This window comes from Artemia franciscana, unplaced genomic scaffold (assembly GCF_032884065.1).
Source record: "Artemia franciscana unplaced genomic scaffold, ASM3288406v1 Scaffold_904, whole genome shotgun sequence".
Lineage (NCBI taxonomy): Eukaryota > Metazoa > Arthropoda > Branchiopoda > Anostraca > Artemiidae > Artemia > Artemia franciscana.
The window spans coordinates 235,135-249,639 of NW_027068993.1; the positions used below are offsets into that span (position 1 = coordinate 235,135).

The 14,505-nt window shown below is 35.8% G+C and overlaps 1 protein-coding gene across 1 annotated transcript in view; it reads left to right on the forward strand.

The window, feature by feature from the left end:
* The window catches only part of LOC136043745 (voltage-dependent calcium channel type A subunit alpha-1-like), a gene marked incomplete at its 3' end in the record, with an annotated part of 199,168 nt that extends 184,674 nt beyond the window's left edge, over positions 1 to 14,494 (forward strand). The window contains 4 exon segments of the mRNA XM_065728664.1: positions 7,134 to 7,280; positions 10,811 to 11,012; positions 14,329 to 14,382; positions 14,384 to 14,494. Coding sequence (XP_065584736.1) covers positions 7,134 to 7,280; positions 10,811 to 11,012; positions 14,329 to 14,382; positions 14,384 to 14,494 — 514 coding nt within the window.
* Positions 14,495 to 14,505: the final 11 nt, after the last annotated feature.

The following is a 14,505-nucleotide window of genomic DNA, read 5'->3' on the forward strand; positions in this document are numbered from 1 at the left end:
ATAGTAACCAAAACTCTAAAAAATGGATATCAATAGCTACATCAAAAGAATCGCATTTTAATGCTGATTTTAAATATATGAGTTTCATAAAGTTTAGTCTTACCCATAAAAAGTTACGAGCCTGTGAAAATTTGCATTATTTAAGAAAATAGGAGGAAACACCCAATAAAAGTCGTAGAATCTTAACAAAAATGACACCATCAGATTCAGCGTATCAGAGAACCCTACTGTAGAAGTTTCAAGCTCCTATCTACAAAAATGTGGAATTTTGTATTGTTTGCCAGGAGACAAATCACGGGTGCGTGTTTATTTGTTTGTTTTTTTTTGTTTTTTAAGTGACCAAAAAAATTTGAGGGCATCTAGGCCCCCTCCCACGCTCATTTTTCCCAAAGTCAACGGATCAAAATTTTGAGATAGCCATTTTGTTCAGCATAGTCGAAAACCATAATAACTATGTCTTTGGGTATGACTTACTCCCCCACAATCCCTGGGGGAGGGGCTGCAAGTTACAAACTTTGACCAGTGTTTACATACAGTAATGGTTATTGGGAAGTGTACAGACGTTTTCAGGGGGATTTTATTTTGTTTGGGGGTGGGGCTGAGGGGAGGGGGCTATGTTGGAGGATCTTTCCTTGCAGGAATCTGTCATGGGGGAAGAAAAATTCAATGAAAAGGGCGCAGGATTTTCTAGCATTACTATAAGAAAACAATGAAAAATAAACATGAAAACGTTTTTTCAAATGAAAGGAAGGAGTAGCATTGAAACTTAAGACGAACAGAGATTATTACGCATATGAGGGGTTCTAAACATACTTTAGCATAAAGAGCGAGGTATTTAGGAGGAGATAAATACCTCGCTCTTTATGCTAAAGTATTTTTAGTAATTTCAACTATTTATTCTACGGCCTTTCTGATTCAGGGGTTATTCTTAAAGAATTGGGACAAAACTTACGATTTAGTGTAAAGAGCGAGGTATTAACGAGGGTACAAACCCCCTCGTATACATAATAAAAATATAAGATTATGAAAGTTTGTTACGTAAGTTAATTCTTAAGTTACGTATATTTTTACTAATAAAAACGTTCGTTAAAAATTAAAAGTTCTAGTTGCCTTTTTAAGTAACCGAAAAATTGGAGGGCAACTAGACCTCCTTCTCCACCCCTTATTTCTCAAAATCATCTGATCAAAACTAAGAGAAAGCCATTTAGCCAAAAAAAGAATTAATATACAAATTTCATTTTAATAATTAATGTGCGGAGAGCCAAAACCAAACATGCATTAATTCAAAAACGTTCAGAAATTAAATAAAAAAAAACTAATTTTTTTAGCTGAAAGTAAGGAGCGACATTAAAACTTAAAACGAACAGAAATTATTCCGTATATGAAATAGGTTGTCCCCTCCGCAATCCCTCGCTCTTTACGCTAAAGTTTGACTCTTTGCCACAATTCTACTTTTTAAAACAATTAAAAACTTTAGCGCAAAGAGCGAGGGATTGCGGAGGGAAAACCCATTGCATATACGGAGTAATTTCTGTTCGTTTTAAGTTTTAATGTCGCTCCTTACTTTCAGCTAAAAAAATTATTTTTTTTTATTTAATCACGGTATAGATCCTTCTCTACATGTTCTGCCCATCTCTCTTTAACTCTTTACTTATCACTAACTTTGGCTCTGTTTCTAGATTGAATAAAAAAAAAAACAAGTTTTTTTAACTGAAAGTAAGGAGCGACATTAAAAGTAACAAACGAAAAGAAATTACTCTATATGTGAAAGTGGCTGTTCCCTCCTCAATGCCCCGTTCTTTCCGCTAAAGTTTGACTCTTTCACTCTAATCTACGTTTTAAAACGGTAAAAAAAAATTAGCGTAAAGAGCGGGATGTTGAGGAGGGAACAGCCTCTTTCATATACGGAGTAATTTTTGTTCGTTTGAAGTTTTAATGTCACTCCTTACTTTCAGTTAAAAAAAATTTTTTTTTATTTAACTTCTGAACGTTTTTGAATTAATGCATGTTTTGATTTTGGCTCTCCGCAATACTTAAAACGAAATTTGTATATTAGTTTTTTTTTGGCTAAATGGCTTTCTCTTAGTTTTGATGGGACGATTTTGAGAAAGAAGGGGTGGGGGAGGAGGCCTAGTTGCCCTTCAATCTTTTAGTCAAACAGTTCGTGGCAACGAACTGTATTAAGGAGCGATCCAGCTCAATAGTAACCGAAACTCTAAAAATCGGAATTTTGATACCAATAGTTACATCAAAAGAATTGAATTTTATTGCTGATTTTAAATATATAAGTGTCATCAAGTTTAGTCTTAAGCATCAAAAGCCACGAGCCTGAGAAAATTTGCCTTATTTTAGAAAATAGGGGGAAACACCCCCTAAAAGTCATAGAATTTTAACATAATTCACACCATCAGACTCAGCGTATTAGAGAATCATACTGTAGAAGTTTGTCGCAAGAGGGCTCATTCTAATAGAAACTCAAAGTTCTAGTGCCCTCTTTAAGTGAAAAAAATGGAGGGCACCTAGACCCCCTCCCACGTGTATTTTTCACCAAAGTCACTGGATCAAAATTTTGAGATAGTCATTCTGTTCAGCTCAGTCGAAAACTTAATAAATATGTCTCCGGGGAAAACTTCATCCCCCACAGTCCCCGGGGGAGGCTGTAAGTTACAATCTTTGACCATTGTTTTCATACAGTAATGGTTATTATGAAGTGCATAGACATTTTCAGGGGGACTTTTTTGCGTTATGGAGGGGGTGGGTAGGGGGTTACATGGGAGGATCTTTCCATGGAGGAATTTATCATGAGGGAAGAGAATTTTCATGAGGGGGCGCAGGATATGCTAGCATATTTAAAAAAAAAACAATGAGAAAATAAATAAAAAAATTCCACTGGAAGTAACGAGCAGCATTAAAACTTGAAAAAACTTAAAATATTACGTTCATAGGGGGGCTCGTCTCTTCCGCAATTGCTCTTTACGCTAAAGTCTTTTTAGTAATTTCAACTATTTATTCTACGGCCTTTGTGATTCAGGGGTCATTATTAAAGAATTGGTACAAATTGAAGCTCTAGTGCAAAGAGTAAGGTATTGATGAGGGGGTGAACCCCCTCAGATACGTAATAAAAATACACAAACATAGAAGTTCATTACGTAAGTTAGTTCGTAAGTTACGTATATTTATTACTAACAAAAACGTTCGCAAAAAAATGAAAATTCTAGTCGCATTTTTAAGTAGCCAAAAATCGGTGGCAAAATAGACCTCTTCTCCCACCCCTTTGTCTAATCAAAATCTTTAGATCAATACTATGAGAAAGCTATTTAGAAAAAAAAATAAAGTACAAACTTCGTTTTAATTATTCATGTGCGGTGAGCCAAAATCAGAACATGCATTAATTCAAAAACGTCCAGAAATTATATAAAAAAAGAAGTTTTTTTTTAACGGCAAGTAAGGAGCGACACTAAAACTTTAAACGAACAGAAATTGTTCCGTATATGAAATGGGTTGTCCCCTCCTCTACGCCTCGCTCTTTACGCTAAAGTTTTTATTGTTTGAAAAAGTGGAGTTGTGACAAAGAGTCAAACTTTAGCGTAAAGAGCGAGGCGTTGTGTAGGGGACAACCCCTTTCATATACGGAACAATTTTTCTTCGTTTTTAGTTTCAATGTCACTTGCAGTTAAAAAAAACTTGTTTTTTTTTTATTTAATTGCTTAAAAAGGCAACTAGAACCACTAATCTTTTACGGGCTTTTTTATTAGTAAAAAACGTACGTAACTTACGAATTAACTTATGTAACGAACTTCTATACTCATATATTTATATTACCTATATGAGGGGGTTTGCCCACTCGTTAATACCTTTCCCTTTACACTAAATCTTAAATTTTGTCCAAATTCTTTCAGAATAACCCTTGAATCACGAAGGCCGTAGAATAAATAGTTGAAATCACTAAAGATACTTTTGCGCAAAGAGCAGGTATTTAGGAGGAGATAAACCCCTTATATGCGTAATAGTTTCTATTCGTTTTGTTTTAATGCTTCTCCTTACTTTCAGTTGACAAAACTTTTTCATATTTATTGTTTCATTGTTTTTTTGTTTTAAATAATGCTAGAGAATCCTCTGCGCCCTTCATAGAAATTCTCTTCTCCCATGACAAATTCCTCCATGGAAAGATCTTCCCGCGTAACTCCCTCCCCTCAAGCCCCTCCCCAACAGGGAAAAAATACCCTGAAAACGTTTGTACACTTCCCAATAACCATTACTATATGTAAACACTGGTCAAAGTTTGTAACTTACAGCCCCTTCCCTGGGGAATGTGAGGGATAATTCGTCCTAGAGATATAGTTATTAGGCTTTTCGACTATGCCGAACGAAATGGCTACCTCAAAATTTTGATCCGTTGACTTTGGGAAACAATGAGCGTGGGAGGGGGTCTAGGCACCCTTCAAATTTTTGATCACTTAGAAAGGGCACTATAACTTTTGATTTCCTTTAGAGTGAGCTCTCTCAAAACATTCTAGGACCCGTGGGTCGATACGATCACCCGTGGGAAAAAGAAAAAAAACAAATAAACACGCATCCGTGATAGGTCTTCTGGCAAAAAATACGAAATTCAACATTTTTTGTAGATTGGACCTTGAAATTTCTTCTATAGGGTTCTCTGATACGCTGAATGCGATGGTGCGATCCTATGACTTTTAGGGGGTGTTACCCCTATTTTCCAAAATAAGGCAAATTTTCTCAGGCTCGTAACTTTTGATGACAAAGACTAAATTTGATGAAACTTATATATTTAAAATCAGCATAAAAATTCGATTCTTTTGATATATATTTTAGCATCGAAATTCCGTTTTTTAGAGTTTCGTTTACTATTGAGCCGGGTGGCTCCTTACTACAGTTCGTTACCACGAACTGTTTGAAAGATACAAGTTTTTACTTTTTTAGGTTTCTTTTGGGTCTGAAATAAAAAAAAGGCATGTTATACTTCTAATGGTTTATCATCCTATTTTCCACAAACCTTGTCTTGTTTTTTAAAAAAAGTGTCACTGCTAGGAATTTATGAAAAGGGAATCCCCTGTCAAACTTCTTTGCTAGAATCTATTGTGATAAACTTAAATTTAATAAATGTGTGTAATTTGAATCAGTGCCGAAAGAGGAATCTTTTCAATTATTTAGAAGGATAAAACAAAATTAAAAGTATCATCGTTTTTTCTAGATTTTTATATTAAGTCCTTCCTGAACCTTTCCCAAGCTTAAAGTCTCCTATTATAAATATATATATATATATATATATATATATATATATATATATATATATATATATATATATATATATATATATATATATATATATATATATATATATATATATATATATGTATATACTAAGGAGGTGTGAAGTGGATGTCATGAATAAAATTGCCGAGGATCTCAAAGATAGAGCTAGATGACATAATAGTAAAATATTATACTGGTTAATAAATTGAGAGGGAGAAGTCCGTCCGGACTTATCCCGGTTAAAGATAGAAATGGAGCCACAAATAGTGATAAGGAAAGAGTTAAAAAGAGATGGGCAGAACATTTTGAGAATGTGCTAAACCGTGATAGAGCTGCAGGAAAAGATATATAGGAAAGTGAAGAGGTTTGTGATAGCTTGGATGCAAAGGAAGATTTGTTTTGTGAGGAAGAATTGGTGACTGTACTGAAAGGATTAAAAAACAATATGGTTCTAGGTGCTGATAGTGTGTTAAATGACTTTCTTAAATATGTTGAATCTGAGGTCAGAAATAAGTTAGATACTGAATATGATTTTTGAAAAAGGGGTAGTACCTAAAGATTTTAAGAAAACCTTATTTAAACCAATGTAAAAGATTGGTGATAGGAGTGTATGTGGTAATTATCGAGGCATTAGTCTGGTCTCTGTAGGTAGAAAATTACTTACCAATATGATACATTTTAGACTGAGAGATGCTGTAGAAAAAGTTTTAAGAGAAGAACAGTGTGGTCTTAGAAAAGGTAGAGGATGTGTCGACCAATGTTTCACTCTTAGGTTAATAATTAAGCAGTGTCTGAGTTTTCAAACACCTTTGGTCTTCAGTTTTAAAAATTGTGAGTAAGCGTCTGATTCTGTTGATAGAAGAGCTTTAGCAAAGGTTTTATTCTTATATGGTATATTTGACAAATACATTAGATTGATTAGTGCTATGTACGAGAATAACACTGCTACGGTTAAGGTAGGAAATGAGGCTAGAAGCTGGTTTTGTATTAAATCAGGATTTAGGCAGGGTTGTGTTCTATCCCTCTTTAGGAGTGCAGGAAAGGTGATGGAAGATCGCAGAATCAAATGGGGGGGGCCTCTCCTTCACTTAGATTATGATGATGATGTAAGCATCCTAGATGAAAGTGTGAACAAAATTAAAGAATTTTTAGAGATTTTTCAAGTTCAGGGTGCTAGGATAGGTTTCAAAATTAATGTTAAGAAGACATTTTTTGACATTAATATTTTGTTAAGAAGACTGTTTAGTTTTTGGTGAAAAATCACTGGCACCACTCCAGTGAGCTCAAATTAGGTCTTCGAGGGTGATCTGCAGCACTAATTGAGCACTATTATATATAAAAGACTTGGGAGAGCCTCAAGTCTCATAGTGGGAGACTTGATGTGGCATCAACGTCTTTTTTCCACAAACCTATCTACTACTCTCCCTCTAACGCAATATCTCGAATAGCAACAGAAGTTGGCCGATATCAGAATATCAGACTAGCAACAGTTGGCCGAGCGAATGGCGTGGAGCGCAATACGGTCAGATTAACGACAAAAGGAAACTTCCCACACTGACATCTTGAAGGGCTTGTAAAACGCGGCGCTGCTACTTCGACTGATCTGTTGGGGAAGACTATTCTAGGAAACTTTTTTATTGGGTCCTTCAAAAGAAAGTTTAACATACTTATTGGTAAAAACTGGGTAAAAAGTTGACTATTGGCAATCAGGCCATAATTTTTTGAAGCCTGTGGCCATGAATGGTGTCATAAAAAGAGTTAACAAACCTGCCTCCAAAATATGGACGAAATTTATCGTATTCCTCTGAGATTTTACATTGGTGAATAGCCTATTCAAAATGATTTTTTTTTATTTTCAGAGGCGAATATTTTGTCTATGAATTCGGGACTGATAAGCTGCCCGAAGTAAGAAAGCGAGAGTGGACATCTCGTTTATTCCATTATGATAATGTATTTGCTGCAATGCTTACACTCTTCGCAGTACAAACTGGAGAAGGGTGGCCAATGTAAGTAGAATTTTGTTGCTAAATTTGCACATTTTTTTTTCTTTTATGGTATTCGGGGATTGACCAGCTCTCTCCCCAAAGAAATCGAAAGAAATGCATATAAGTGTTATTTTTTGTCAAAATTTAAGCCTAAAGGAAGTCAGTTTCTTGTATAGGGTCTTCGGCAATGGCGATTTTAATGGTATACCTTGTGTTTTGATCAGACGCCATTTTTGAGAGGTTTCACGATATTTTTCAAAATTCCTATCAATTAGTTTTTATACCATTCCTGAATAAAAAAGAATATTTTTTCCCACTTTTTAATGCATTTTTTAATTTTTTTTTTTTACTTTGGGCTAAGGTTCGTTCTTTACTAGGTTACAGCTGCCGCTGCAACGATGGATGTTTGAATAACAATCTTCTAAGGTTTCAATCACATTCATGCCACCGAACAAAATAGAATTGCTAGCCCTTCCCTTTTCTGAATCCAAATCTGGTAAACGGCCATGAATGGTGCTAGCCCTTCCCCTTTCTGAATCCAAATCTGGCAAACGGCCGTGAATGGTGCTAGCCGTTCCCCTTTCTGAATCCAAATCTGGCAAACGGCTATGAATGGTGCTAGCCCTTCCCCTTTCTGAATCCAAATCTGGCAAACGGCCATGAATGGTGCTAGCCCTTCACCAAATTTCTGAATCCAAATCTGGCAAACGGCTCCAATTGTATTCACTAAATTATGCTGATGGTAGCCATTATATGTACTTTCATACTAATTATCCGTGATCTGTCTTCTTACAAAAAATGCGAAATTCCACATTTTTGTAGATAGGAGCTTGAAACTTCTACAATAAGGTTCTCTGATACGCTGAATATGATTGTGTGATTTTCGTTAAGATTGTATAACTTTTAGGGGGTGTTTCCCCCTATTTTCTAAAATGAGGGAAATTTTCTCAGGCTCGTATTTTTGATCGGTATAGCTGATCTTGTTGAAACTTATATATTTAAAATCAGCAACGATGAATGTTTGAATAACAATATTCTAAGGTTTCAATCACATTCATGCCACCGGACAAAATAGAATTGCTAGCCCTTCCCCTTTCTGAATCCAAATCTGGCAAACGGCCATGAATGGTGCTAGCCCTTCCCCTTTCTGAATCCAAATCTGGCAAACGGCTCCAATCGAAATCTGGCAAAAGGCTCCAATTGTATTCACTAAATTATACTGATGGTAGCCATTATATGTACTTTCATACTAATTAGTCAAATAATCGTGTTAAACATGATTGAATAGCATTTCTTGATTGCCTTGTTATGATTATCCAGCATCAATTACAACTATACTTGCTATTAAGGGAGCAAATATCCCCCCTACAAGCTGTAGACAAATTGCATTAGGTCATCTGAAATGGCAATGGTCTAATAACTTTTGATACCCGAAGATTCACTGGTTGCAGAGGCGAAAATTTCAAGCCATCCATGTATAGGCAGGCTAACCTCTCATGAAAAATATCTTAATAATCCGTCTATGGGGGTAGGCTCCTTATGTTATGCTATGAAAACAAATAAATTATCACAAAATCATAATACAAAGGTATATTGGCAGCCAAAAAGACCTACTTTCGTAGAAGTAGACGGTGAAACAATTCTGGGTAGCAAAACTCCACACTTCGTGCAGGAATAGTGGAGCTTAAATTTCCATTGACTGCCAGAAACCCCTATCCCTCCCAACATTCCGCCTTGGAGCTGTTATCTTCTAGATTTTCTACGCAACTCGCCTCAGCTACAGAAAAAAAAAGCCTTTTTCGGGTTAAAACATCTATAGGCTACCAAAAACTAGTAAGATATATTAGCATCTTAAGGAATATTTTAAACTCATTTTTAACTGCTGAAAAAACACAAATTTCCGAGACTACTGTCTGGCCCATTCTCCATCGAGTGCTTCAAGAAGCCCCCCTCCATGAAAAATTGGAAATTTTATCAGAAGAATTTACTTTTTTTGTGACGCTAGTAAAATTTTCCTAGTAATATAAATACAGTCAGAACACGTTCTATATGGATCTTCAAATTTAACTAACAAATCGATTTATTTTATAACCCATTAAAAATACAGGGCATGGTAATGGAGTTTAGCCAAATGAAAGAAACTGAAAAAAAGCACACACAAAAACAGGAGCAAATGCGTACAAAACTCGAATAAACCAAACATTTCAAAAAATTAAGCCACTCCAAGGGTGGTAAACCTCTGTAAATGAATCAGAGAAATAAATACAATGTAAAATGATAATAAATCAGCAAAAATTAAACAAACTAGGACTAAAACAAAAAGTCCTTCCAAGGATGTGACGGATATTCTGTGAAGTTTGGAAAATTGTGTGCGGAAAATTTGAAAATTGAAAGTTTGGAAAATTGATGCGACGGATATTCTGTGAAGTTTGGAAAATTGGATATTTGTGAAGTTTGGAAGTGAAGCTTATCAAGAGAAACCGGCAAGCTGTATTTCTACCCGCAGTCTAAGTTTAAAATTAAAAAAAAAAAATTAATATCCAAAATAATTAAACATTATTAACGAACCCAAAATAAAAAAAAAATTAAACATTTGAAATGAGCCCTCCTGATTTTTATTTCATCTGATTGATCAAACTATCCCAGAAAGGAGCCAGATATAGAACATGAGGGATCCAACTGCACCAGCATACGAATTACGGATCTTGCGTTCAGTTCGGGCAATAAGTAATTTACGAGTTGACTTTAGGCATGTACCAAATGGTAATCCCAGGTACACAAATTCCTTCAGTGTTAAAATATCAGAATCGCCCGGATCTACTCTATCACGGGTTTCAGAACAATTAAAATTAAATAATAGCACTTCAGACTTACCCGTATTTAAAGAAAGACCAATATTATTATAATTCTTAGCAATCTCACTAAACACAGACCTACTTAGGTTAAGAATGTCATCCACATAACGTAAAGCAGACACGCTAAAACCGTTCAATATGCAGCAAGGCAAAAAAACCCCTTGGATTCCTAGGGTCACGTCGTTAGAACGTGTTATTATAACGCATAATTCATTTATGAATTGAGACCCTTCCCCTTCTCTCTTCTCCACTAAAACTCCCAGTAAAGCTTCCAATAAAAAACAAAATTCCAACTGTCAAGAAAAAATCAATGACCAGGACCATCATCCTTCTTATCTCCCACTGAGCAGGTCAGAGGAATCTTTGGAAAACTGAAAGTTGGAAGTAAAAAATTTGTTTCAATTGAAGCTCATAATAATACAATTCTCCTCACAGAAAATTTGAAGTCTCAAAATCTTCTATTTCAACTTTGAAGGGCGTTCAACTGCGGGAGCAAGACATTTTTACTTCGATACTATGCCGCAGGCCAGGGAGGGGGAAAGTTTCATGGTCTTCAATTACGAAAAGAGGCCCACCTTTTTATCTATCACTGTTTTTGAACTACAGAGCCACAAGAATTATAAAAATTGCTCCTGTATCTTCTTTTTAAATGATTCGATGAGCTGTTCAATTAAATGTTGATTTAATTTTTTTCAGGATTCTTCAGCATTCAATGTCTGCGACTCAGGAAGACTACGGACCACTCCCTCACTATCGCATAGAGATTTCCATCTTTTATATTGTCTACTTTATTGTTTTTCCTTTCTTCTTCGTTAATATTTTCGTAGCTCTGATAATCATCACTTTTCAAGAACAAGGAGAAGCAGAACTCCAAGATGGAGAAATAGATAAAAACCAGGTACTACTAATTTTTAATGAAATTTAGCTAGTTATTCCCAATGACTCTCTAATAATTCTAATTCTAAGTTATTCCCAAGTACTCTATTAAATAAATACTCTATTAGCTCAAAAAATATTTTCATAAAAAAAAAGTTTTTCAACAAAAATTAAAGAGCACAATAATAACCAAGAATTCGGACTATTTGCCAGTAGTCCGTTGTGCAACCTTTCTGCTTTGAATAACACTTTCGACAGCTCTAACTGCCATGCCTCAAGATCTAGTCTAAGTCCACATTCATTTAGTCATGTTCTGCGACACTAATATCAATATGTAATGACTGATCTGTAATTACTAGTACCCAGCAATATGTTCTGCACTTTATATACCAATCCATGTCCTCGGTACACCAATCTATCTGCTCCGCCACTCATTCTATGTTGTCAGTACGTGGAGCATATACTTGGTCCATTACACTGGAAGATGTGAGGCCTTCGATTATCTATCCGGTTGCTCCTAAATAGCTCATTCGAGTGTGAATTCTTCAAAGAATTTTGGTTGGATGTGTTTGGGGAAGTGTTGGGTATGGAAAAAGGGCTAGTTGCGTAGCCCTCCATTTACTTTTGACTATTAAAAAAGGCAGTAGCTATTTCAATTTCCAATCGAATGAGCTCTTTTTGAAGCTTCTATGACAACAAATGGCATTCTCAAAATTTATATCAGATGCATTTTTGGAAAATAAAAGGTTTGAGGGGGGGGGGGGGTATCCACTTTTTCATCACTCTGAATCTTAAAAAAAAAGCACTAGAACATCTGATTGTCAATCCAATTAGCCACCTCCGAAGTTTATATAATCACTCTTTCTATATATACCTTATATGCACCCAGGGCATAACTTGCAACCCTTACCCTGAGGGCTGTGGGGAGGGCTTTTTCATCCTCAAAAATCGGATCATTCAATTACGTTGAACGAAATGGCTATCTCAAAGTTTTGATTGGATATACTTGGGGAATTGGTGGGTGTGGGAGGAGTGTCTAACTTACTTACTTACTTAGACTTAGGTCCTCCCACGCCTGAGTGCGCATAAGGCAGCAACAGTGGTTCGCCACGACGACCTGTCCTGAGCCCTTGACCAAAGCTCCTCCATCAAAGACCTCGACAGCTTCGACTCCTTCTCTAACATCCTGCCAACGGTCATTTTGGGTCTCCCTGACTTGCAGAGGCCAGGGGGTTTCCAACACCATATGTCATGAGGTAGCCTTCCATCACCCATTCGCAGCATGTGCCCCCACTACATCCATCGTCGCTTTCTAATGGCATCAAGGATGGGGGTATAATTTGTCATGGTATAAATCTCATCATTTCTTATTCTCTCAGTCCAATGTATATTCAAAATAGATCTTAGGCAGTTATTATCGAATGCCCGTAGTCGTTTTCCTAGTTGCGCAGTGATACTCCAAGTTTCACAGCCATGCCTTCCATGTCTAACTGCCTTCCAATTACTTTCGACTATTAAAAAGGGCACTAGCCCTTTCAATTTCCAATCGACTGACCTCTTTTTGAAGTTTCTACGACAACAAACGGTCATCTCAAAATTTCTAGCAGATACATTTCGGGAAAATATGAGGTGTTGGAGCAAGGTGGAGTATCCATCCTCTGATCACTCTAAATCGTAAAAATGGCATTAGAACTTCTGATTACTAGTCGAATGAGCCCCTTCCGAAGTTTAAGCAATTATCCTTTCTACATATACCTTATATGATCCCAGGGTATAACATACAACCCTTTCCCTAAGGGCTCTTGTGGGTGTCATCCTCAAAGCCATAATTTCAAGACCTTTCAACTACCTTGAACTACCTTGGCTATCCCAAAATTTTTATCGGATGCGTTTGGGGAAGTGGTGGGCATGGGAGGAGTGTTGGTTGCCCTCTAATCACATTCGACTATTAAGGGGGCACAAGCCCTTCAAATTTCCAATCGAATTGGCCCATTTCATGGTTTCTACGATAGTTCCTTCGATACGAAGTGCCCGGGTCTATATATATAAAAAAAAAGGAAAAAAAAAAAAAAAAAAAACTGCCCATATCACTCTACTTAGGCAGCACTATTATGCTACCTATGATTCCAAATTTTCTTCCAATGCGGTCTCGTAAAAGAGAATAGAAAAAAGAAAATAGAATTAATAATATACTAAGACAATTACTTTCAAATAGCAATACTTACTTACCTGAAATCCCACTTTTTCCTCCAATGACAACTTGCAATCCAAAAAGTACAAAAAAACAGAAAAAGATAAAAAAGTTTAGGAAAAAAGTAAATAAATCTATGAATGCAAAAAAAAAAGAACGAAAAAGAATTATATTGAAGAAGTGGAACATTTTTTCGAATAGAGAAATAGTTTAACATTTAAACGTTTTCCTTAGCATTGCAATCTTTTTGACAGTACTCCTTAGGCGTTCCCCCCCCCCTCATCCAGAACTTAAAATAGAGCGCAAAGAACCTACAGCACTTTCAATGAAAAGGTACAATATTTACAAATGCGCATATATGTTCTAATGGGCAATCTTTCTTGTGAATCATTGTGACTAAATAAATGTGATAAAAAAAAAATCTTGTTCTGATAATGCGCCAAATATGTGTGTTTTTACAAAAAATGGACAATTGGAGACGGTGGATAAGACGTGACGGAGATGGCGCTGATGGAGCCATGTTTTTTAAGGGATTAATCAGCTATTAAAACCGTCCAAAATATTAATTGTTGTCATGCCAAATTTTTGTCATGCAAGCCAAAATACTAATTAACTTATTTTGCAAATATTTGTCGTAACAGGACAAGACAATATCATCATAAAGAAAAAGAAAAAAAAGACAGAACATTCGAGTAAAAGACAGAAGACGCTCCGGTGTTAATAAAAAAAAACGCTCTTGGATATAAGAAATTCATCTTCCGAATTAGAAGATGAAATCCTAAAAGATGAAACCCTTATGCCTAAAGTTGAGTGACCAAAATTAAGATGACTAAAAATAAGATTTGGCAAATTAAAATTGAGGATACATTTAAGCCAAAATCGAGTATTGGCGACTTGTGGTGTATAAACAACAAGATGTATAACATAGTAATAACTATATTAAAAATATAGGCCTTATTATGTAATATATGTTTGCTTGAAACTGTTTGACAAGGCAAACGGAAATCTTGGCAAATGAAATAGAGGACAAACACAATCATCTCTGGAGGGACCAAAAAGAGATCTAAAGAGGGCATATGTAGCCCTTCCCAGTCGAAATTTACTCCCATGCAAAAACAGGCAATTTATGTGTTTTAAAATGTTTTAGAAATCCTGTATTGATTTTGTGATACAAGCAAAACCAGCTGAACGATACATGCCAAAAGAGAAAAAATGGTTTGAAGTACAAAATATGGGCCGTTGTTGTATCTACTCCATTTGAATATTTCATAATGATACTCATTGCTTGTAATACGCTACTTCTTATGATGAAGGTAAGTTTAGC